This window comes from Eleginops maclovinus, chromosome 22 (assembly GCF_036324505.1).
Source record: "Eleginops maclovinus isolate JMC-PN-2008 ecotype Puerto Natales chromosome 22, JC_Emac_rtc_rv5, whole genome shotgun sequence".
Classification (NCBI taxonomy): Eukaryota; Metazoa; Chordata; class Actinopteri; order Perciformes; family Eleginopidae; genus Eleginops; species Eleginops maclovinus.
The window spans coordinates 17270016-17292297 of record NC_086370.1 but is presented as its reverse complement, the minus strand read 5'-3'; the positions used below and the strand labels follow the sequence as shown (position 1 = coordinate 17292297).

The 22282-nt window shown below is 41.9% G+C and overlaps 1 protein-coding gene across 2 annotated transcripts; it reads right to left on the bottom strand.

The window, feature by feature from the left end:
- Positions 1-835: 835 nt before the first annotated feature.
- LOC134858856 (protein FAM53B-like) lies at positions 836-22026 on the bottom strand. 2 transcript variants are annotated; one of them, XM_063875018.1, is made up of 5 exons: positions 21931-22026; positions 12034-12317; positions 10594-10648; positions 7754-8619; positions 836-2042 (listed from the first exon to the last, which is right to left on the bottom strand). In XM_063875018.1, the coding sequence occupies exons 2-5, from the start codon at positions 12112-12114 to the stop codon at positions 1695-1697; spliced, it is 1350 nt and encodes a 449-aa protein (XP_063731088.1). In that variant the 5' UTR covers positions 12115-12317; positions 21931-22026; the 3' UTR covers positions 836-1694. The 2 variants fall into 2 exon arrangements, with proteins under 2 accessions (XP_063731088.1, XP_063731087.1); XM_063875017.1 differs by having other exon boundaries at positions 21865-22023.
- Between the last annotated feature and the right edge of the window lie 256 nt (positions 22027-22282).

Here is a 22282-nt window from a genome sequence, read left to right as displayed (position 1 = left end):
CTAGTATAGTGTTCTGGGCCAGGTGACAAGTTTTCTGCGTATACGAGCAAGGCCCTCAGTATCTATTTGAGGGCCGTTGAATGAGTGTGTGTGCTGTACGTGTTTTGGGTGTGTGTTTATGTAAGCCAACCCTGTGGGGTTGAAATGTTAGAGTTCACCTTCCTCCAAGGCTATGTTCGAAAGAAAAGCAGCAACTGTGTGGAATATCCTGTTTTGGACGTAAACATTGTTGTGTAGCCAGGGCTGCACCCCATGTTGGAAAAACAATGTGTGCTATCACCTTATGTCAGCTATCAGCCTCCCCGGTGGCCAATAATAATGAACACATAATCCATATAAAGACACAGAGCCTTTTAAGAAGCAGGTCTTATGAAAAGGTGGCAGGTGTTTTGAGTTTGTTTCTCTAACTTGGACAGACATAAGAGAGACGTGGTAGGAAATCCCAGGGAGGAACACACTTTTCTGCCTGTCTGCCACGCACATCCCGGGACATTTTCTCCTGACATCACCTCCTCTGGTCACCTCTGGGTAACAGGCCAGGGATATTCCATGTCTAGACTTCCTGCCATTTTGTTTGGGGCTGATTGACAAAATAAGGGTATTACACAGAGTGATGTAAACGACTAAAGTAGCTACAGTAAAAAGAAATGTGCTCCATAGACAAAAAGACATCAAGAATGAGAATGAAGTTTGAATGAGTGAACATCAGTAAATGGTTATGAAATGTGATGCAGGAAGTGAGCAGCCTATACAGAGCTTTGATCAGTCCGTCTTCCACAAAAATCCTACTTTAATTACCAAGCATTGATCAATGAGTATGAGGTTAAAACAGACGTACGAGTGCAGGTTGTACATTTATTTCATGTCCATTCTGTTAGAAGTATTGTATTTGTGCTCCTTCGAAAACAGCTCATAAAAAACAGTTACTTAGAAAAATATACATTGATATTAGAACTGAAAACTTGAAATTCAGTGTTTAATTCAAATATACAATTTGCATATTAAGAACTACAAAAAAAGAAAAGGTGGCTTCGATTGAGGCTAGACAACCCGTAGAGCAAGCATCCAAAAGAAGGCACGTCATTTTCCGAACTCCACATAAAGCTTATTGAGCCGACATTCAGCAAAAAAAAAAAAAAGGGTGCACGAAAGACAAGGAAGAAGGTCATGGATAAGTTTGCGAGAAGATACTTCTTCCTTTTGTTTACCCCTCCCTGTTTCGGCCCATCCTTTCGCACCCACTTTCTCTGAAAATACAAAGACACTCAAGCTAAATACAGGAGAGCCCAGCTACTGCTACAGTACTACAAACCTAAGGTTAGCTGACTTTGGAAAGGTCATCAGGTTGAAAGTAAGCGGGGGCTGGGTTTTTTTTTTTTTAAGACTAACCCTCACTCTCCTACTCCTGAGTTAAGCTGAATACGCAATAAAAAACCACTAAGGTCACTGCTTTTGATTCAAACAGTACGAATGTTCAAGGCAAACGTGTCAATAAAAAGGCCGCCGTTAACAACATACTTAATCCTTCATCATCTATATCACTTTCATTTTCTTTCTCGTTCAAAGTCCACTCTTCCACTCCTTTCCTTACAACCCTTCTCTTCATCCATCTCTTTGCACTTTACACCACATCAATGTCCAATAACTTTCTGAAACACTCCAGACACGGCCTTTTAAAATCTCCTACAAAATGTTCAGTTTCTTTCAATCTGGTCAAGGTCCAGCTCTCCTCCAAGCTGGAAAATGTCCCTGTGTGTCCCACAGTTACCCTTCCAGAGGGTGTTTTTGTCGCCAAACATGCCTACAGGCGAGCCAGGCCGCGAGTCCACACTACAAGCTGAGTCGCTATCCAGCTCCTCGAAGGATGAATCCTCATCCTCATCATCTCCTGCCACTTCCTGCCGTGACTCAAGTCCCAGCTCGTCCACAGCGGTGAAGTTTGGTTGGCTGAAGCTGTCCGAGGTAGGAGTGGGCAGATTTGACTGGCAGCCGTCGGTGGCTGAGAAACCAGGGCAGCTCAGGCTCTGAAAGGTCTGAAGTTTCTGTATGAGAAAACAAAGAGGGAAAATGTTGGTTTGTACACCTTAGCTCAGGTTCACATTCTGACTTCACTCCAATGAGGCTATAAAAGTCACAGGGTTTGCCAGGGGGGAATTGGAGCTCAGGGTTTTCCAGGATGTCAGTTTGAAATTAGTTTTCAGTTGGGCAGCCAAAAGCTGGCGTTCCCTTTCATCGATGGCATGTGAACATGTAAACACGCACACACACAAGCCACAGAAGAACATACTTCCAGCTTCAGAAAAACACTCAAAACATTGGGATGATTTGCAAACCACAAAGGTATCCAGTTTCAAACTTTGCTCCAGGCTTAATTACTGGGAACCCAAACTTGGATCAAGGTTAGGATGTTTTGTTGTTCTAAACTTTGAGGGAGAGTGGAGGAGAATATCTGTATACGAGACCAGCAGCCTGTGTTTTTGCTCTCAACACTTGACCTTCTTGAGATTTAATTTACTAAGAACTTGTCTTTCTTTTATGCTTTCTTTCCACCCCAAACTCCTCTCTGCAACAAAGAAAGGCAGCCATGTAGCGCAGGGAAGGGGTTAATGATCTCTGGAGTGCCCCAGCAGCAGATGTTGGAGGCATGGAGGTGAATAGAGATGAGGTTTTCTCTATAGAGCCTCAGCTTACATGACAGACACCTCTAATGTTCCCTAGTGTGTTTGGACATTGCTTTTCCTGTTTCAATGAGCTGGGATACTCCCATTCTTAAGTCTCATTTTAGTAGACTCACTTTTTTCCCTGCCATGATTTAGCACGGTCCAGATGAAAACTATAACGCATGGTTTTGGCTGTGCGAGTTAAGAGTTGGCTCACTTTTGTGGGATTAACTTTACAAGTTTAGCTGCCCGAACACAGGATACAGCATCTGCAAACGCTTGAGGTGCTCATGTGAGGAGTAGGAAAGACGCCTTTCGCTGTAGTTACCCCAGTGGAGTGGAAAAGGGGATTTCTGAGCCCTCGCTCCCTCTGTTCAACCCCCAGCATTGCCCCACTACTAATTATCCCAGCAGAGGAGGAGACGAGAGGAAGGGAGACAGAAGGGGGAGAAGCAGCTTCTCTTCATATGCTTTCTATAAAATCTAGGAGCATGAATGGGATTTGGGTGGGTGTGGTGGAAGGTTGGGGGAGCAGGGTTAGAATTCTGTGTACCCAGCTTTGCCTGTGTGTTTTTTTTCTTTTCACTTGAGCATACCCCCACCCAGATGGAACACACACACACACACACACACACACACACACACACACACACACACACACACACACACACACACACACACACACACACACACACACACACACACACACACACACACACACACACACACACACACACACACACACACACACACACACACACACACACACACACACACACACACACACACACACTTTATAACCAGAAGTTGTAAAGGTTACTCCCTTAATCTGATCTATAGACTGACAAATACAGGTTGGATCCTTAAAGGGGAACCAAACTACAACATACACAACCATAGAAATATGGGACATAAAATACAGAGAGAGAGCTAGAGAGCCTGAGATATAATCTGACTTTTAGTCATAATTAGTATAAATAATTATAATTTGTATGAGCTGCCACTCTTATTTATTTTTATTATAGTATAATCTGTCGATCTGAAAAGCTAATGTCATTAAATGTTTTTCAGTCAGTCCAACAAACAAGATATTTTGTTTATTATGAAATAAAAACAGAGAAAACCCCCAGAAATCTCCACATTTGAGAGGCAGAAAACCTTCCTGCCAACACTACGATTATTCAATTATCAAAATAGTTGAAGTGTATTTTTCAGTGGACCATAGCAGCTATTAGTAGTATTAAGCTACAAAACACTTGACTAAACATTTTGGATGGATTAATGTGTTACAGGGAGTCTACCTTTTCCAAGTTCTCATTATTCAAAGTCATTGAATAAAACACTGTGTATAATAACTGTTCGTTTGGTAAACATCAACCATTATTCCAAACCAAAATCAACATAACCAGAATGTCCACTGTAACTACATTATCAACAACATGGGGATTGAGAGGCAGCTGCATTCGGTTGAAGCCAAGCCAAGAGGTTACGCAAATATCCTCCTGATAATTAGGCCAAACAACAAACAACACCCTGCAAAGCACTCTGGCAATGGACCTGCTGTGAACTTGAAACACACACAAAGAAGCGCATATACACAGAGGCATGAACACACACAAGGAACACTAGTTTACTACATGGGTAATTTGCAGATTAAAAGTATGACTAGATTTCCTTGGATAAACGCAGTTCTGAAATTATGTGGAATAAAAAACATCCATTCATAAACATCTCTGAGGCAAACAGACCTCCAACACGCAAACATCTATGAAACAAAAGAAATGGCAAATGTGCAAGCAAAGACAGGAGGACTTAACTCATTCCAGACTATACTTGCACACCTCTGCATCAATTATCAGTGTTGCTGTCTGCTCCGGTTTCTGTATATGTTTGGTTTTCACTGTACCGCAGAGACAATGCATGGCAGATGTAAGGCACGAATTCCAGAAGGTGAGGTGAAAAATGAAAAACATGATAAATAAGTAAGATCAAAGAGCAGATGTGACGCTGCCGTTTCGTGATGCTTTAGAGAGCACCTATGGGACATGTCTTGAAAAAATGACGAGTGCCGCGCCACAAGACGCCCACCTAGGTGTTCTCAAAGCCCCTGTGGGGCCCGACGCTCAACTATGATCACCATGTCTGCCATCCCAGGAATGAGAGAGATGAGGAGAGGAGGGGAATAGCAGAGGAACTCGAACCTGGGCCAGCATGAACATATTAACAGAGAGGAGTTTATCTGTCAGCTTCCCTGAGAAAATAATACCTGCTTTTTTTCACATTGCCATTCCTCTCTTGAATGCACAAGCAACTGCAGAGACACATTTACCAGCTAAACACGCCCTCTTTTACCACCCCTACTGCCAACCACGCATGGCTTTTTTTGGTTCTTTAAAATATATGCATTACATTTTGATTTTAACTGGCACTGAGGCTAGAAAGATGACACACAGGCCGTTTCCTCAAAAGCAAACTTTGAGCTGAGTAAACAAACATTCAGCAATCTAGAGATAACAATTCCCGTCCGACAGTTTGCTACACCCACTAGAAAGAGGGTAAAACAATAAGAGGCTAAGGAGAAATGTCAGTCTGGGATAAAAATGTAGCAGTGGATAGAGTAGTGAACTGATATTCGCAGCCGACAAGGAGGACATTCAGGGAATTTAGGGGTTTGTTGCACTTAAATCCCATCGGTAGTTGAGCTATAGCTTATTAGCATGTCATGCATCCCCAGAATTCACACCCGCCTTCTTTGACGTGGTTGAGGAATCCAGAGGCCATATTACAGCATGTTCCACTGACAACACACCCGAGGGGCTTGTAATATGTTGACCCACACAATCCTTAACCCCCTGAAACTCCAGCAGAATTAGCCTCAACCTTCTGCATTTGGATTGTCCAACAGATAATAAAAAAAACGCATCTCTACGAGGGGTGAGAAGACATTCCTTTGGGTGCAGAGACATCATCAAGACGAACACAGTAATTTTGCTTTCTTCACAAGGACTGTATTACTCATCCTCACACCTATTAAATGGAGTAAGTATGTTTGCTCGTGTGCGTAGGTGTGAAAAGAAGTAATAACTCTTAATTCATACCCGAAAGGCAGGGCAGAGGGGGATGTGGGAGTGTTTTCATGATAAGGTAGGACAAAAGGTGTGCGGCATATAGCCAGCGGAAAAGTGTATAGATCGTCATTTAAAATCACACAGTGTTCAGTTCACACATTAAGTATTGACGAAACCAGCTGAAGAAAAACACTTCTGACATGTTTTACAGTGGCTTAAAATCCCTTCCTCATATCACGTAAAAGGAACAGACTTAAATAAAGACCGGTGATATCTGATCCGTTTCCTGATAGCATACAGATACAGCACAGGTTGTAACTAGACAGGCATTTCAACATTATCACTTTCTTTTCCAGACAATTTGCCAGCTGCTAGAGCTTTCCCTTGGCTCTCAGCAAGAATACTTTTTAACTTAGGACAACTACGACAAACTTAAAATAGGGTTCAAGTTATTTAATGTACATGTCATAGTACAAGTTAAACTTCCTAAGCACACGTAAAGCCAGCCTTTAAGATCGTGCCGATTAGGTAATATCATGTGACGCCTGAGTAGCGTAGAAAGAGAAAGAAGTGACAGGGTTTAAGTGTTCTAATTTAACCTGTATGTGCTGTGTTGCTGTCCTCACACCAAGGTATGCAAGACAATGACAAAGTAAACACACATCACAGTAGATTCTGAAATGATAAACTGTAACCTGCACAACCTGACTCCTTTCAGCAGTGCTTGCTATCACTCAATCTGAGGTGAGAAACAATGGCACCGCCTGTGAACTGCTCAGAACAGTGACCACTTATACAGACATCTACACACGTATGCTCATGCATTCAAGCATTGCTGCAACCTGAGGTAACGTAAAACTGACTCCATGTGTCGATTGTGTATCAGTTCGTATATGTGTGTGATCACCGTGCCTGATTTTCCCCTCTTAGCAGCTGGCATGAGTGGAGGAAACATGCTCGCTAGGCTCCATTACTAAAGCCATGTTGATCCAACCCTGGCTGGGTCCTGAGGGTGACTGGCTGGGAACAAAAATCTTTGGGAAAAGGAAGGGAGGGGAAGGGCCATAAATTGATGGTACTTTCTAATAAGAGAACAGGAAAGGGACCATATTTCCATGAGAGTGGGTATGATGAAGGAATATTCTGGTGTGTCATATGAATGCTACGTGCAGGAAAGCAGGAATAAACAGAGTATGCTTTGATATCAGGGTCTGCTGGTTTTGCTCTAGCTTATTTGCAGAGTATCAAGATCATTCAAATGAATAATGAAGCAGGATGTGAAAAATCAAGATGTCTGGTCTTTGTAAACGCACCAGAGCAGCGCCAACCATCAAAACATTACATGTCATTAAAATACGTCTAGAATTTCTATTTTGGGTTGTTCATTTTTTACTCTCTGGCTTTTCCACTGCATCTGCTGACCTTACAAAAAACAAACAAACTTATGTCCTGGCGAATGCAGCATCCAAATGAACTGCGAGGGGTCCAACCATCGGACGGACTGTTTACCCAACAGAATAAATGAAATGATAAACTGGAGTCGGGCTTGCTAGAGCGTGGTGCTAGGCAGCGTGAACGAACATGGGGAATGCTTCTTTAGTAAGCAGCACTCCCTGAGCTGGAGTGAGAGAGGCCTGAGATCACTTAGCCCTAAAGCCTCTGACCGTCGACCCAGAAAAAGTAATTCAGCTTAATTTAATCCAGTCCCCGAACAGATTCGAAGAGAGACAGGCCCGGTTATGTTTGAGGATCCCATGAACTACCCATTGGTCCAAGAACAAGAAGGTGATTGTCTGTGTGGTAAGTAAGATAGGTCCAGGGTTTAACTGAATGTGATTGAGAAAATTTCGCGGAATCAAAGCAAGATTAGAAATAAGCTGATGGTGCTTTATGTTCAAATCAGTGAATGAAGGTAATACTGAGCTATGTGAAATTAGTCACTCAGCAATACCACGCATTTAATTGATTGTGAATACATGTGCCTGTCTGTGCGTGTCAGCATGTGCGCAACACATAAAAGCTAACCTGAGTCATCTTTGCCAGGTCCAGGGAGGGACGCTGCTCCTGGGCATCTTCAGGCCGCCTGCGCTTCATACCGATCTTTTTGTCGTTCAGCACGCAGGGTTGGGATTTGCTCCGAGACAGACCCAACGTGCCCCTCGCTCTGAGGCCGGCTCGCCTCCCCAATTCTGGAGTAGAGTCTGGAGAGCTGGCCTCCGACGCCTCCTCCCTCTGCAGCTCTGGGAGGCTGATCTGCTCGTGGGAGAGGGACAGGGGCCTGAGGAAGTGGTGATGATGCGAGGGAGGAGAGGTAGGGGAGACTGGAGAGGCAGTGAATTGAGGGTGGAGAGGCAGTCGCTGGTTGAAGAACGGCAGGTCCAGGGCTCCGTCTATAGGGTTGCTGGATCGTGAGGGCAAACTGAAGCTGGAGCTACGCTGCATGGCTGGAAAATGACCGCTGGAGAAACCCCCTCCTCCTCCTCGCACACTCCCTCCACTGTGGCACCTTCGTTTCTCCACAGTCGTCCATACTCGGGAACCTTGAGGCCTCCAAGATGAGCGGCACCCGCTGAATTCATCGGAGAATGACAGGGAGCGACACTGGCGTTTGCTCGGGGGCGCCGTGGGAGCTTGGCTGGTAGCTGTAGTGGTGTAGGGTTCAGTGGTGGGTGTGGAGTGGGGGGAGAGGGGGGCAGTCATGCCACCGTCGCCAAGGCTGAGATCTCTTATCAGCGTGGAGATAGCCGTGGCGCTGCCTGGCGAGTTGGCCCAGTGCCAGCCCCCTGGCTCAGGCATCACGTCCCACAGGCTGTCCAGACTGGCACCAGACTGGCAGGGAGCTCTCTGCTGGACACCACAGCTCTGCCCGCGGTCCAGCCACCTATCTGCCTCTGCAACAACCAAAAAATACAAACTCACTCTCATGAGCTCCAAATCAGCCATTTTATATTCCTCTACTTATGCAACTACAGCAAAAACCAGTTTAAAAAGAAAGGCAACAATGTCTCAAAGGAACATATAATACGTAACCACACAGACACAAAAGGCACAAACAAACAGGAACAAGCTTAAGGTCACAGTTTGCTGTAAGGATAAACTGGAGATTATTGTCTGGCGACTGCCGTAGGGGACAAACTGAACATACATTACTTTTAGGAAGGCCGGTTAAACAGCACAAAACTCAACAAAAAGTCATGAGCTTTGATGTAGTCAAAAAAAAAAAGAAATGTGTCATCAATCTCTCTCCGTATGATGAATGACAGATGAACAAATTAACAATGCAGCTGCAGTTTAAAAAATGACATTCAGTTCTGAATGCATTTCAAAGACATCTGGTTGTATGAATATTATGTCACCGTAGGGCTCATTATGGTACATCTATTATTTAGTTGCCGACAGCATGACTCAACAAGATCACTATGTGTGATTATTTTTCACATTAACAGCTGGGTGACAAAAGAGAAAACATCAGCTGCAACTTGTAATAGCTCCTTAACCTAGTCATTAAAAATCAAGATTCTGTGTCCGTTCATTTTATAGTAAGGGACAAAAAACTGAAAACCTAGGTCATGAATGAATTGTTCCACAGTACAGTGCAAATGTTATAGCCGCTGTGTTGAGTGATATCGAGCAGGCAAACAAGCGACATTCAATCTGCTGACTCTAAAACCTGGACCTGCAAGTCTGTTGATTACAAAAACATGAACTTCATATTACAATGATAAACCAGCAAGTGAAACAGTTGGCACGCTTTCCCAACTAGTCAAGTGGTCAGCAGGATGTGCTTTGGAAAGCTGTGTGTCTTGCCAGCTGTCTGTACAATAGAGTCTATCACACATTTCTGGGAGATAATACACCTACAGCAAAGTGCCACAGTGGCTTGAACTACTAAGCCAAGGGGTAAAGTCGTGAATCTATTGAAGCTTCTGGCAAAAAGGGCCCTTTGCTGATCCAAAACCCCATCCTCTTGGATGCCTTTCTCTAATTTTGGCATGCTGTCTCACAGACTGGTGCACGGAAATCATTGTTTTGAGCGGACAAACAATGTACGGGGGCTACAGTTACGACCTGACAGGAATGTTAGGAAAACAACTCGACAAAGGGAGAAAGGGATGAACTTCAAAAGGCCACCCTTTGAAAGCAAGGGACAAAGTGCTGGATGAAATAACAAGACATGCGAGACAATGTTAATGTCAACATTAACAGTGGAAACAGCATGCCACGCTCCTTTCTGGGACGTCACTAGCCCCCTTCTGCCCCCAAAAAACAAAGAAAGGATGGTGATTGATAGCGGGTGCTTGAATTTACAGTAGCATGTCCTTCAACACAGGGGGCAATTACTGCAACACTAAGAGAGCCAAAGGGAAATTGTTGACATTGGCAACAGCATATTCAATTACAGTTTACTCCCATGAGAGTGGTGTGCAACGTAGTGTGGAGGCAGGTGCACCCTGATCATGAGAGGGGGACGAGTGACTGCCAGAGAAAGGGAGAAGTGAGAGCCGAACAATGAGACGCTTATAGTGGGGGGTCTCTGTCTCACTTCAATTTATTAAAAGATTTAAAGAGCAGTCCATTTTGCTGTTGCATTTGTGAAAATACGTTTCGACAAATGACCCCAACTAAAACATCATTACTGCAGAAGGGATTTTCTAAGTCTCATTAAGATTAAACTCTTTTAAGAGTGACCTGGCCAAGAGGACATTTTTTTTGTTGACAATAATAGCAAACAGATAAATAAAACTGTGACACACTACAATTGAATGAGCACACTATCCAGTTATTGTGCAATATTAAAAAAAGTTATAATGCACAAGACAGATCAAGGGCTATCGCATCTATGATGACAAATAGAGATAACCCACCCACTGTTGCACAGGAGAAGAGGGTGGTCCCTCTGCTCATGGTGTGGAGCTCACGCTGTGGAGGACAGACAAACATATGTCAGAATGTCAGGGAGACACAAAAAAATAAATAAATTGCGAAACAAAAGTTTTGCCAGTTAAAAGATGATTAATAGAAAGATCAATGTTGATTTCTTCACTGCACGGTTCACTTTTTATGCTCCACTATATACAGTATGTTGTATATATAATCCACTACCTTCATTGGACAGTCATAATTACAACATTCTTTACAGTAAACAGTCAGTTTTGTCTACACATGTCTTTTTCTAATGTAACACCTACCCTCTCTTACAGTTTACTTTGAACTACAGGGTGGTGGTTGTCTGCACAAAGGACAAAAAGGAAATGGCATGATGCATTGGTCTGACTCAACTTAAGGTTATCAACACAAAAAAAACACTGTTTTCTAAGATACAACACGTACGATCCAAAAATAAAAGCTCCTGTTTTGTAAAATATGATTTAATTAAACAATTTGAAACTAAAACCTCGGATCTTATGAAAAATGTAAGATTAAGCTAAACCACTAAATAGCTGTTATACATTGACTGCCTTTGACTATAGACAATTCCTACAAAAGTGTAGAAAAGGAAAAAAGGAAAAAGAAGGGAGGTTAAAGTGAAACTAGGCTTGTCGGCCTGCATGCTATACACGATCGGCTAATCTGTCTTGCAGTTTTCCTTATATAAATATCTTGATGTTAATCAAAATATTTTTCTGATACACCTCCACTTGAGAGGCTGAAGGAGTATTTAAGATTATAGATAGACAAAATCTTTACAATGATTTATAGAGTTTTTATAGGCCGGGAGATAACAGCAGAGAGAACAAAGCTTTGAACGGATTATAATTTACACAACTCATCTACTCTGCTATCTGTATGGAGTGATGCGATAAAACAAAATGCATACACTCGTCACTTTACTGCATGATCTGCACAACTGAAACCAGTTTGTAGATGAAAGAAAGAAATATATTAGTATGCACCAATCTCTTCAGGTTTTTCCATTAATTTGTAAGTTGTCATAGTTAGCCTTGTTTATCAGATGTTAATCAAGCTGATTTTGAACTAAGGTATTTTATGCTAGCTTTATCATATGTTTTAGATTTTGTGTTAAACTAGGTTTGAAAAATCCTGGATGTGCATCTTCTCGCAAGACTGAAGAAGATAGGCCATTTCAAAAAGGCTACGTCCTTATTTCTTACATTAATAAAAACTAAAAAGATGAATGACTTACTAATAAACAGGCTAAAACATTGTGGTTTGGTGAGCTTACATGTATTGTGCCACCACTACCTTAGGTAATATAATCACTGACCTATTAATTCTGCTCACTACTGCCTAAATTGCGAAACACTGTGCAGATCCTCACTGAAGTTAAAAAAACATTCTCTCACCAGCCGTCTCTCGGTGCTCTTTGTCTTTACATCATTGACACCCTTCTTCTTTTCCAGTGTTTTCAAGAAAATGATCACCATGGTTACACGCAGCACTTTTCCTGTCTGTTTGGATGCAGGAGAAGGCCACGAGCAGCCATCTTAGACGAGGAGCGGATGCAGGTGCATTTGGACAAAACAGACGACCTGTTGGTGACCTCCCATCTGCAGTGGAGCCCTCGAGTGCTGCTGGCAGCGGCGGCGTGATGGAACTAGGAGGGTGTTTCCAACACTTCAGCTGATCCCTATGTTTACGGAAAGAGGAGAGTAAAGTCACAACAAAATAAAACTAATTTATTGTCAATGGGTTCAAATCTAGGACACATGCAAAACATTGCAACACAGTCAACAGGTACACAAGTTGGAGGACAAAGATTCCCGGTTTGGGTTTGTCGTGCCAACAGATGAGCCTAAACTCAGCTCAGGTATAGCCTGGAGCAGTAGTAGTAATTAATGCTTTTACAAGGTGCTTCATGTATCTACTGGGGACAACAATCTATAAAACTAGGCGTAAATCCCTTTTAATGTGTCATCAAATACCCCTTGGAGGAGAAGCATGCAAACTGCAGAGTCATACCTATCTCTATATCACTGTGTCAGCCGTGTAGAAAAGTCTCGCCCTACATATTGTCATTTTGGAATAAGGGAATAGACACTCTTGATTATATTATATTTATATTTCTTCATATCAGTCACAAAAGTTTGGGCGACGCTAAACATAGGATGAAGCGACGGTGCTCTTGCAGAAGTAGAGAGCGCTAATAGCAAAAAGGAAATTGAGGTGTGAGATATGCATTCAGTCGCAGGCTTATACCGACATACAACATCCTGTTAAAGAAGGCATACAAATAATATACTCTAACACATTATCGATGCAAAGAATGTTTTCGGTTCAGTTTGTTGGTTTGTTTGAGTGTCCGCAGTTTAATGGAAAAACAACCGTCCTGATTTAAGTGAAATGAAGTGTGTAACATTGGCCAAAAAATGACCCGTTAAATGTGTGAGAGGATTCAAATCACAGGATGGAAAACATTATTTTCACTTATGGAAAGAATAGTTGACTTGAATGTTTGAGCTTGAACCATATAAGCTAGATTCTTTGAAGTAAAGCAAAGCATTTTATCTACATTGTGCAAAACATAACTGCTGACATAGTTGATAAAAATGTGTGCTGACTCCTGTTTTTCTATCCAGCACCAAACACTATGACTCTCATAGCAACTGAACCACTCAGTTCTCCTTATAGCAAAACGCTTATAAAAATACAGTCTTCGTAAACAAAACAGGCTGCCATATGTTAAATAGTTTCTCTACCCTAGTACATAATGGAACATTTGGCGTGCCAACATAATCCACAGAACATATAGGGATCTAAACATGCTGCAACAGAAGCAGAAAGCCAGGTCAGCTTATCTGGGAAAAGGCATCACTTAAAGCACATGACTACAGATGTGGCTAAGACGCATGGATAGAAAACGGAACATATATGGAGCTGCGGTTGCCTCATCGACTGCCTTCGCCCGCAGATGGTAGAGTACAGACAGTAGCTGCTGCAGTAAACACAAACTCTTAAAACACTTATTAGATATATGCAAGGCAGATGGACCATATGTCTAACACGCATCATCATGTCTGCTCTCCTCAATCTCTCAGATGTTAATGCATGGGAAAGATAAATGACGGGCAGGTCCATTTATGCTTACTTAAGCACTGGAAAAAAAATACTGAAAATGTAGAAATAGCTGCCGTGACCTTCAGCTTGAGCTTCTCTCCATCATTAGACAACCACCAAACACACTGACAGCATCCAATTAGAGAGCACCAGCATGGTTCAGATCAACTGTTGGCTAATGACAGCTTTCTGCCGTGGAGCAACACATGAGGCTAATGGATCTTCCAGGCCTACTATGTTATCCAGCCCGTGTAACATATGGTTTCATGTTAAGTGAGGGTGGTTGCACTTATATAACATGCTTCAGAGAGACAGTTGCAAGTGTGCACTAGGTTTTAAATGAGTTTTGTGGGAGAGTAACTAGTGTAGATGGGGGGGGGGGGGGGGAGGGACATCATAAAGAATGCAATTGGACAGGCTTTTCACATAAGGCTTTCATAAAGAATTGTCATATAGCCATGTTGTGTTCCTTCACTTTGTCATCTCTATTCCTTCCCTCTTGTCGAGCCCCATGGCTACATGAAGACTATACATGTTTCATGTAGGCCTGCCCTAAACCAACTGCTAGCATATGACTCCCATTATCTCCATTTATCCCGGAGAGTCAGTGGAGCACAACTGGGCCTCCGCAGGCGAGAGGGGGCTGGTGGTGGAGGTAAGAGTCAGAGGAGACGTCCGGGAATGTTCTTCTTGGTCAGTTTTGCAGATTACTTTACTGATTAGACTGACACTGAGTAATGGGCAGGCCAAAGTAGCAGCATTTGTGTGAGTGTGTGTCTTTGTTACACAGGGTAGGAGTTGAGGACCATGACATGTGTAAAGGTTGTTACAGTGTGCCGTTTGACTGAAGTGTGACGTTCCATAAGGGCTTGAACAGCTGTATTAATGCGTGTCTGTCTGAGCTGAACTGTACTTGTGTGTGTGTAGTGACTGCAAGTAAGGTCATGGGAGAGGGCACATCGAGTGTGAATTCAACCCCGGAGCCATGCTTACTTAATGAACCGACTCCTCATGATGGGGAAACCAGAGATTAATGGAGAGAGAACTGTGGTGCGCTTGTGTGCAAACTCTACTGATCTGATCAGATTTTCACTGCCTTAAGTGGGACTTGATGTTGGTTTTAATTTACTTTCTCTGTGTTTCTAAAGAGCCCCAGGAAATTATCAGTTTGCAGGACACCTCAACTACAAGTAGTCCCTTATACTCTACCCAATTATTCGAACAGGCAGGTTTCATACAACTTTTTAAGAGTAAAAGTCAAACGTTTTAAGAAGGTATCTTAACCAAACAATGACAGAAGCCTTCACCACCACATCTCAACTGTTAGTATGAATGCAATTGCGAAAAAGAATTCAATTCCTTTATACCCAAAGCAATTAACGTATATTGTCACTTTTATTTTGCAGTCTCATAACTTTGATTGCATATTTTGATCATGATTCTTCAATGCTAAGCTAGATCTGATACTATTATGGCCTGGTGTGAGATGCCAGGAGATAACAAACACATAAGATAAGATTGTTTCAATTCAGAACATGTTTCATACATAATCAAGCCCTCATATTAAGCCCTTTTTCAATCTTTCAAGACTTTGTATGATCCCTGAACAACACATAAAATATATCAAGACCTAAAATATATCATGTGTAGCATGACACAGCAACTAAATGATGTCTTATCAGCTGCCATGTTTTCATAGTAGGAAAATCAGAAGATACGGTCAATGAACGCTGAGAAAGTTGTAATCTGTAGTAAGGGTGAAACATTAATCCAAGTATATTTATTTTATGCATATGTAAAATGTATATTTACAATTCCAGTCTCAAACAAATGTCTCTAAAGATGTAATTTTAAGTTTGTGGAGTTGTCATCTTACATTTCATAAAAATTCAACCGAAGAAAGGCTGCACAATTAAATGGAAACTTGTTATTGTTTGGCTTTGTTCATGTAACACAATTTCCCTTCAATTGTGGAATCAAATCTAATGGTAATTCAAGTCAGATCTGTGTACTCTGGGGTGCAGACAGCAGCTCTTGGCTCACAATGGCCAATGACTTAGGAGGGCACAAGAAAGGGCAGCTAAGATAATATGGCTCTTTGCCCAGGCGGTGATTTATACAGGCAGATGAATAGAAGCCTATTTGGGGCCCCCTAAAGTTCTGTGACGGGGTGTTTGGTGTCCATCACCAATTGGCTGTGGTTACTGCGTACTTGTGCGGAGCGCGTCTGGTGTCAGGACTTTGATCGGTGGCTGCAGCTGAAAACTCATTTCATACTAATAAAGCGATGTACAAAACACAGCATGGGCGATGCAAGTGAAACACCTTGTCTATAAGATTTACAAAAGTTTATTGTGAGTGTCAATCTGAAAATTGAACAGATATTTCTATTCAAACTTGATTTTATGCTGCACGAAACTTGAGGTGGATCTGTTTTACATGGTGGAAATGGTCATGAGAGATAAAACTAAAGCATCAAAAAGAACGGTTTTGCACAGTCAGGTTTTTTGTAGTCTGGAATGAATAAAAGTAAGGGAAACTCCTTTGTCTAAGTCTGCTGTGTTGATTGTTAATTCAGGGTGAACACACAGCCACCCCTCTCTCATATAATGAGGCCGGGTCGTAAAAATGGTCCTAGGGAGGTCAAGACATACCACTGAATCCTCTGGCCATCGCCCTAGTACCCAGTGGCAAGGGAACACTAGCCAAAAACAGCAGGCCATTACACCACTAGAGCTTCAGAAGTGCATAAACAATGAAGAGCACATTCAGTCAAACTTTATGCGTTGTCAGTAGTCAGGTTCTGGCCTCCTGTTGCAGATTCCCCTGCACGTTTCTCTAACTACAGTGACCATCAACCTCTGCATAAATACAGCCAACACTTAATGTCCTACTTAATGAGGGGTTTAAAAAGATCACTCACCTTACTTTAACTTGAAAAAAAAGAGAGGTTACTTACAACAACTACTCTGGAATGAAAACTGATTGATGAAAGATAACTGAAAATAACTTCTTGTGAATAACCCTTCCTTAAAGTCAACCTGATAGTCCAGTTAATTCTGCCATTCTTCTCATGAGTACAGCACACATGTGAAAGCACACTTCCCTTTGCAGTAAACGGGTTGTGCTTCCCTTGTGGTCACATGCTGTTGCTGATTTGGGTGTGGAACGCAATGACTTTATTACCAAATCCATAGAGTGAGACAACCACAAGTGATATATATAAAGCATTCTGACATTTAAAACGCCTGAATGACCATTCCTGCTTTTAAAAAAAAACATGATTTCACAATCACATTTAGCGTAAGTAACCTTCCTGATAAAAGCAAGTAGTGATTTGGCTTGCTCCTGTTAGGTTTGATAGCTTTAAGATATGGCTAACTTAACTCATGTGCTTTTGCTACAGTTACTGTCCAAAAGTAGATTAGTAATGTGCAACACAACAACATTATGTAATGTCAAATTATCTAGCCACGCCACAAAGCATTAAAAATATGTTTTAAAATCAATTCAAGATTTTTGAGATATTTCTTGGGGCTGATTACCTGACTTTCCACACAAAAGAGTTGCGCAGTAGTACACTGTTTCTAGGAATGTTATAGGCAGCCATAGCAACCCAACAAAAACAGATGATAACAGTGACAACTGGGGATGTTGTGAAAAAAATACCCAAACATGAACAGCTCATCATTTCTTTATCAGGGAGTCTGTTTGTTATAGGAAACTGGACTGTTGAACAGGGCCAGTTTACAAAGCTCCAAAAAAGTGACATGCAACCTGTAAACACAGCGTCTGTATTTAGGCAGCGTTAAATGTATCTGGGGTCGACCCCTGTGTCTCAGAACAGGACTTAGTTTACCAAAATGTTAAGAACCCTGACAGGCATAGGATCAGGTGTTTCAGTTTGAGTAAAAGGAGGTATGGGGCCTCTTGCCCCCTGGAGTGACCCTCGCATGCCATGACTCTCCATACATCAGGTACCCCACTAATTACACTAACCCCCCACCCCTCCTCCCTATCAAATCCTGCCTTTCCGCCTGTGGTTTCTTCCATTATCCATGAGTGCCTGTTCTGTTCTGCACACACTAACCAGAGCTCTAATCCATCAGGGATACATTACATGGGAGCCTCCAGCACTGCTAGCAATCCCAATGCAATTGCACAGCTCTAAAAGGGCGACCACTCCTATATTATGCAAGCAAGTGATGTTATACAGATTGTCACTACCAATCAACTAATAAAGTGACATTACTGCTGTTACATAATGTTCCCGGTTTTGAGCTGTATGATCTACGAGTTTAGAGGACGTGTGGCTGGGGGGGGGAAAAAAACTGAGCGCAGCATTCCACTGGTCCATTCATTCATTCATGAGCAGGATCAGCTCACCATATGGACACTGACTGCTCAGCATAGTGTGTAGAAAAGAGGGTAAAACAGATGCATAGATTTGAGATGTGAAAGCCAACTGAAAGTGTATCATTTGGGGTGTTTTCACTGCATAGACGGCTAGGGCAGAATGTGGGATTTTATCTAAACCTTGCACTAAATCAGATCAACTTGCTGCTGCTTCACCCTACCATGTAGCAATCATTCTGTTTATTTAAATCAGTTTTTAAAGTTGCAATAAGAGTGAGATTTCTCTTCCTAACTAACAAACATTGGATTGACCTCCTCTTAATACTTCAGTTAGATCTCCATCTTCACCACCCTACATCCACTTCCTGACTTCATGAATCAGCTGATCTGCACTGAGAAGTCTTATTGGTTGCAAATCCTGCTGGTGTTCAGTCTTGTGCAGTTGTTTGCTATGACCTGCAGGTGTATGTAAAACAAGCTGACAGACTCAAACACAACTACTGAGAACCAATTAAAATATACCACAGAGGCTTATAGCCGGGAGTTATGACACATGTCGGCATGATAATTAGGCGTCTTTGTGTAAAGCAGCATTGTCAAGACACATTGAGTTTCAGGCCTAGGCTTGCACAGAGGATGTTACATATTAGGTGTTTTTGTATGAGGAAAAAACATTGCAGTTAACTGTAAAAGTCCTACAACCTCGAGGACATGTAAGGTTTGTCTCGTGTGGAAAACAGGTTCTAAAAATACAAGCTGTCTCTGCCAAACACTAACAGTGGCTTTCAGTTCTCGTTTTTTTTTAGAGATTCAATTTGGGGATTGTTTCAGCAGACTGATTCAAAGCCATCCCCGTACAACATGATTAAGCCAGGAGCTATGTGACATCTGACATTTTATGGAAAAGCCAATCCAAAGCAACATAGGAAAATAAACAGAGATGCTAATAAAACCAAGACCCTCAGGATATAAAGTCTCATTTATGAGTCAAAAAGCAACAGCACAGGCAACTTCTTCTTTTGTTAAAGTTGATTTCTCATTATAGCCACATAGGAAAACCACAGTGGGTGTGTTGATGGGAGCCTTCCTATTGCATCCCAGAATGCTTTTCATCTCTAAGTAGAGTGTGGTGCCTGTCTTTGGGGGTTGGGGTAGTGCTTCTCTGGTGTATGTGAGAATGCCTCTTTTCTTTTCAGCTGCAGGTCTTTGGCTCTGTGGGCGTTGAGACGCCAGACTTACAAATCTATCATGTTAATGAGGAAGGAATATACAAAATGACAGATAAGAAGTATGTTGGAAACATGAAATAATAAAGTATTTGTTTTAAACTCCCTAAAGCCACGGAGTAGGAATTTAAGGGTTTGTGAAGCAGTTATGATTGCAGGTCACGGAGAAGAAAAGGAAGCTTCTGAAGTGAATAGAGAGTAGCATGAAGGCACAGAGAGGCATGGCTAACAATCCTTTTCTGGTAGCTTTGCATAATGCCTTGAGCCACAGAACAAGTGAAAGAAAGAGAGCCACAGTATTTGTGGAACAGAAAGATGAAGCAAAAAACAGGCAAAAAGTGAGATTGTAATCTACAGAAAGTCAGAAAGAAAGAAACTGACAGAGTGGAAAGTGGCAGAGTGTGTGTGGACTGAGGGAGTCTAACACACAGACGGAGAATGGACCAGAGGCTCGCTCAGCACACAGCTGCCCACAGACAGAATGGAGCTCTAATAGGGCCTTTCGCCTGCAACACAAAGACGTTGCAAATGTGCGCGTCTTAAGCACACACTGGAGTGCAGAGCGATCCCCTTTAAAAACCCACTGGCCTTAATTGCTTCCATAAATTATGCCTATAGTTTGTCCAAAACAAGACGACAGACCAACAACGCAGGCCCTTTTGTGGAAGAGTACAATTGCAGTGCATAAAGTTGTGCTTCACTTAAAACATCAAAAGCTAAAAGTGATTAGCAGCAACTGTGAAGAGTATTTGTTCCCCTTTCTTTTTTCATATATTGCACAAGTTATCAAACCTCTATAGAACAAGACTGGATGTTCCCACAACACTGCTTACATTAGTAGTAAACAGATGTTTCCAGATAATAATGTACCTAAAAGCACTTACATCTGACACAGTTGCTTTGTATGGTTTGCTGTGTGGCCGTATCAAAACACCAAATCATAATGCTTTTGGAAACTATGTTTATACATGTCATAGATACTTAAAAACCCTTATGAAACAAATGTATTGGAATAGATCATGTTTAACCTTGTAATACAGCAAATACATTACAATACACATTTGCAGGTTCACATAATAGAAACTTAGATATAACAGTATAGATATGCAGTATTTGTATTGCATCTATCAACACACCCTTTGTAATTAGAGACTAGAGCTGACATGTGATTAGATCTTTATGCTGACTCCACTTCACCTCCAACATGAACTCCAGCATTTTCTGAGCAGGATTCTTGAGAAAACTACAGTCATTTCCTGTTTAGTAAACAACACTAGCCAGCCATCTCCTCAAGTCAAGGACTACCGCTGCCATGGTGGCAGCATGAAACATTTCCAGGTATCTTCAATTAGGGAACCCGGGTACCAAACCAGTTTTCCATGGTATTGTGTTTATGGTGTCCACAAAGATCAACAAACTGCTGTGCAATTTTCGGAGCAAAACCTAAAGAAGCTAACATTTACTTCCTAACCCACAAAGGAAAGGAAACAGCACTGACAAAAGGAGGTTTAGTGCTATGTAGCAATGGTGCTATTATTCAAGGAGCAATTTATTTGTAAGGCAATAAAGGAGTTTTGAAATGAACCGGTGCTGTTACTTTATTGTTTATGTTTTTATCAGTATCTTATCAGTATTTATCAACTTGGGAAAACTCAGTTTTAGTCTCATATATGTGTAATAAAAATAACTCAGGGTGTACAACCTACTTAGTTATAAAAAAAATGGACTATAAACAGTGTATATTTTGATTGGACTCCAAGGATGCAGCTTTATAGCTTTGCTCTGAGAACAGAAACCAAATTGATGAGGAACAAAGTAGCTCATAGTTTAAACCTCTTTAGCATGAAAAAGTATAAACAATGCTCATAAAAGCACTGCAATCATTAATTACAGATCTCAAGATGGAAAAAAGTTAGTGGTTGAGATTGGTGAGAGATATGCAACCAGGCCCTGTGACTCAAACCCCTCAAGCTGCTTTCAATCTCTTCTTACAGGTTGCGGTGAGGAGATGTATGTCAATATGAGCTGCAAGGCACCCACACAGCCTCTCTCTCCACCTACACAGGTACTGTGACAACAGCCTGGGCTTTATTACCATAAGTGATAGATGGAGGGGAGTTTGCTGGCTCACAGAGCTTGGTTAATGTGTGCAGTTCCCTCTACAGCAGGTTATTAAGCAGTAACTTTTAATGAAGCAACAGGTTTGCCAGGCTGGGCAAGGAAATGATTTCCAAACTCATCAATAGCTGATTTAAAAAAAAAAAAAAAAAAAAAAACGTGTAATAAAAAACATTGGACATAATAATGTGACATTTTCAAAGTGTGCCACATGGAACAAAGTAGACATTTCTGTGCCTAGTTTGTTTTAAGGATAGCAGATACTGGGGCTAAACACCACATTAAGTAGTTTAACAAAAAACCTATGCTGTCGAAGAGGAACCCCAGCATTAGCAGACAAAGTAGACTACAAACTAACTCCACAGCAGGGAAACAATGATGCACACAGCAACAAAGTTATAACGATCATGTACATCCTACCTGGCCAGCAGAGGATGTTTTAAAGTTAGCTCATCTTCAACAAAGGGAATGCAAGAACAAAATCACCAGAGGTTTCTTGCAGTTGCAGCCGACAGTTCAGCGTCGCCAGCGCAGGACTGAGCCGGACTGCGAGCAGCTGAGAGCTCGCTGCTGCTTTCAGTCTTCAGCAGTGATTGTAACAATATCCGCGTACACACAAACCATGTGGACGGGGGAGGCAGGACGAACGGTGCACGACTAAGAAACATGTTTAACAACAGGAGTACTATGTTACTGTACAATACAATATGCAATGACTAATCATAATTTGAACACAACAAATCAGTTCAAGTGTGTGCCAAAGAACAGCTCTAAGCTTTATTTAAAAAAAGAAACCCCACCACTCCCGAGTTGGTAGGCTCCACTGTGGTTCTCCCTC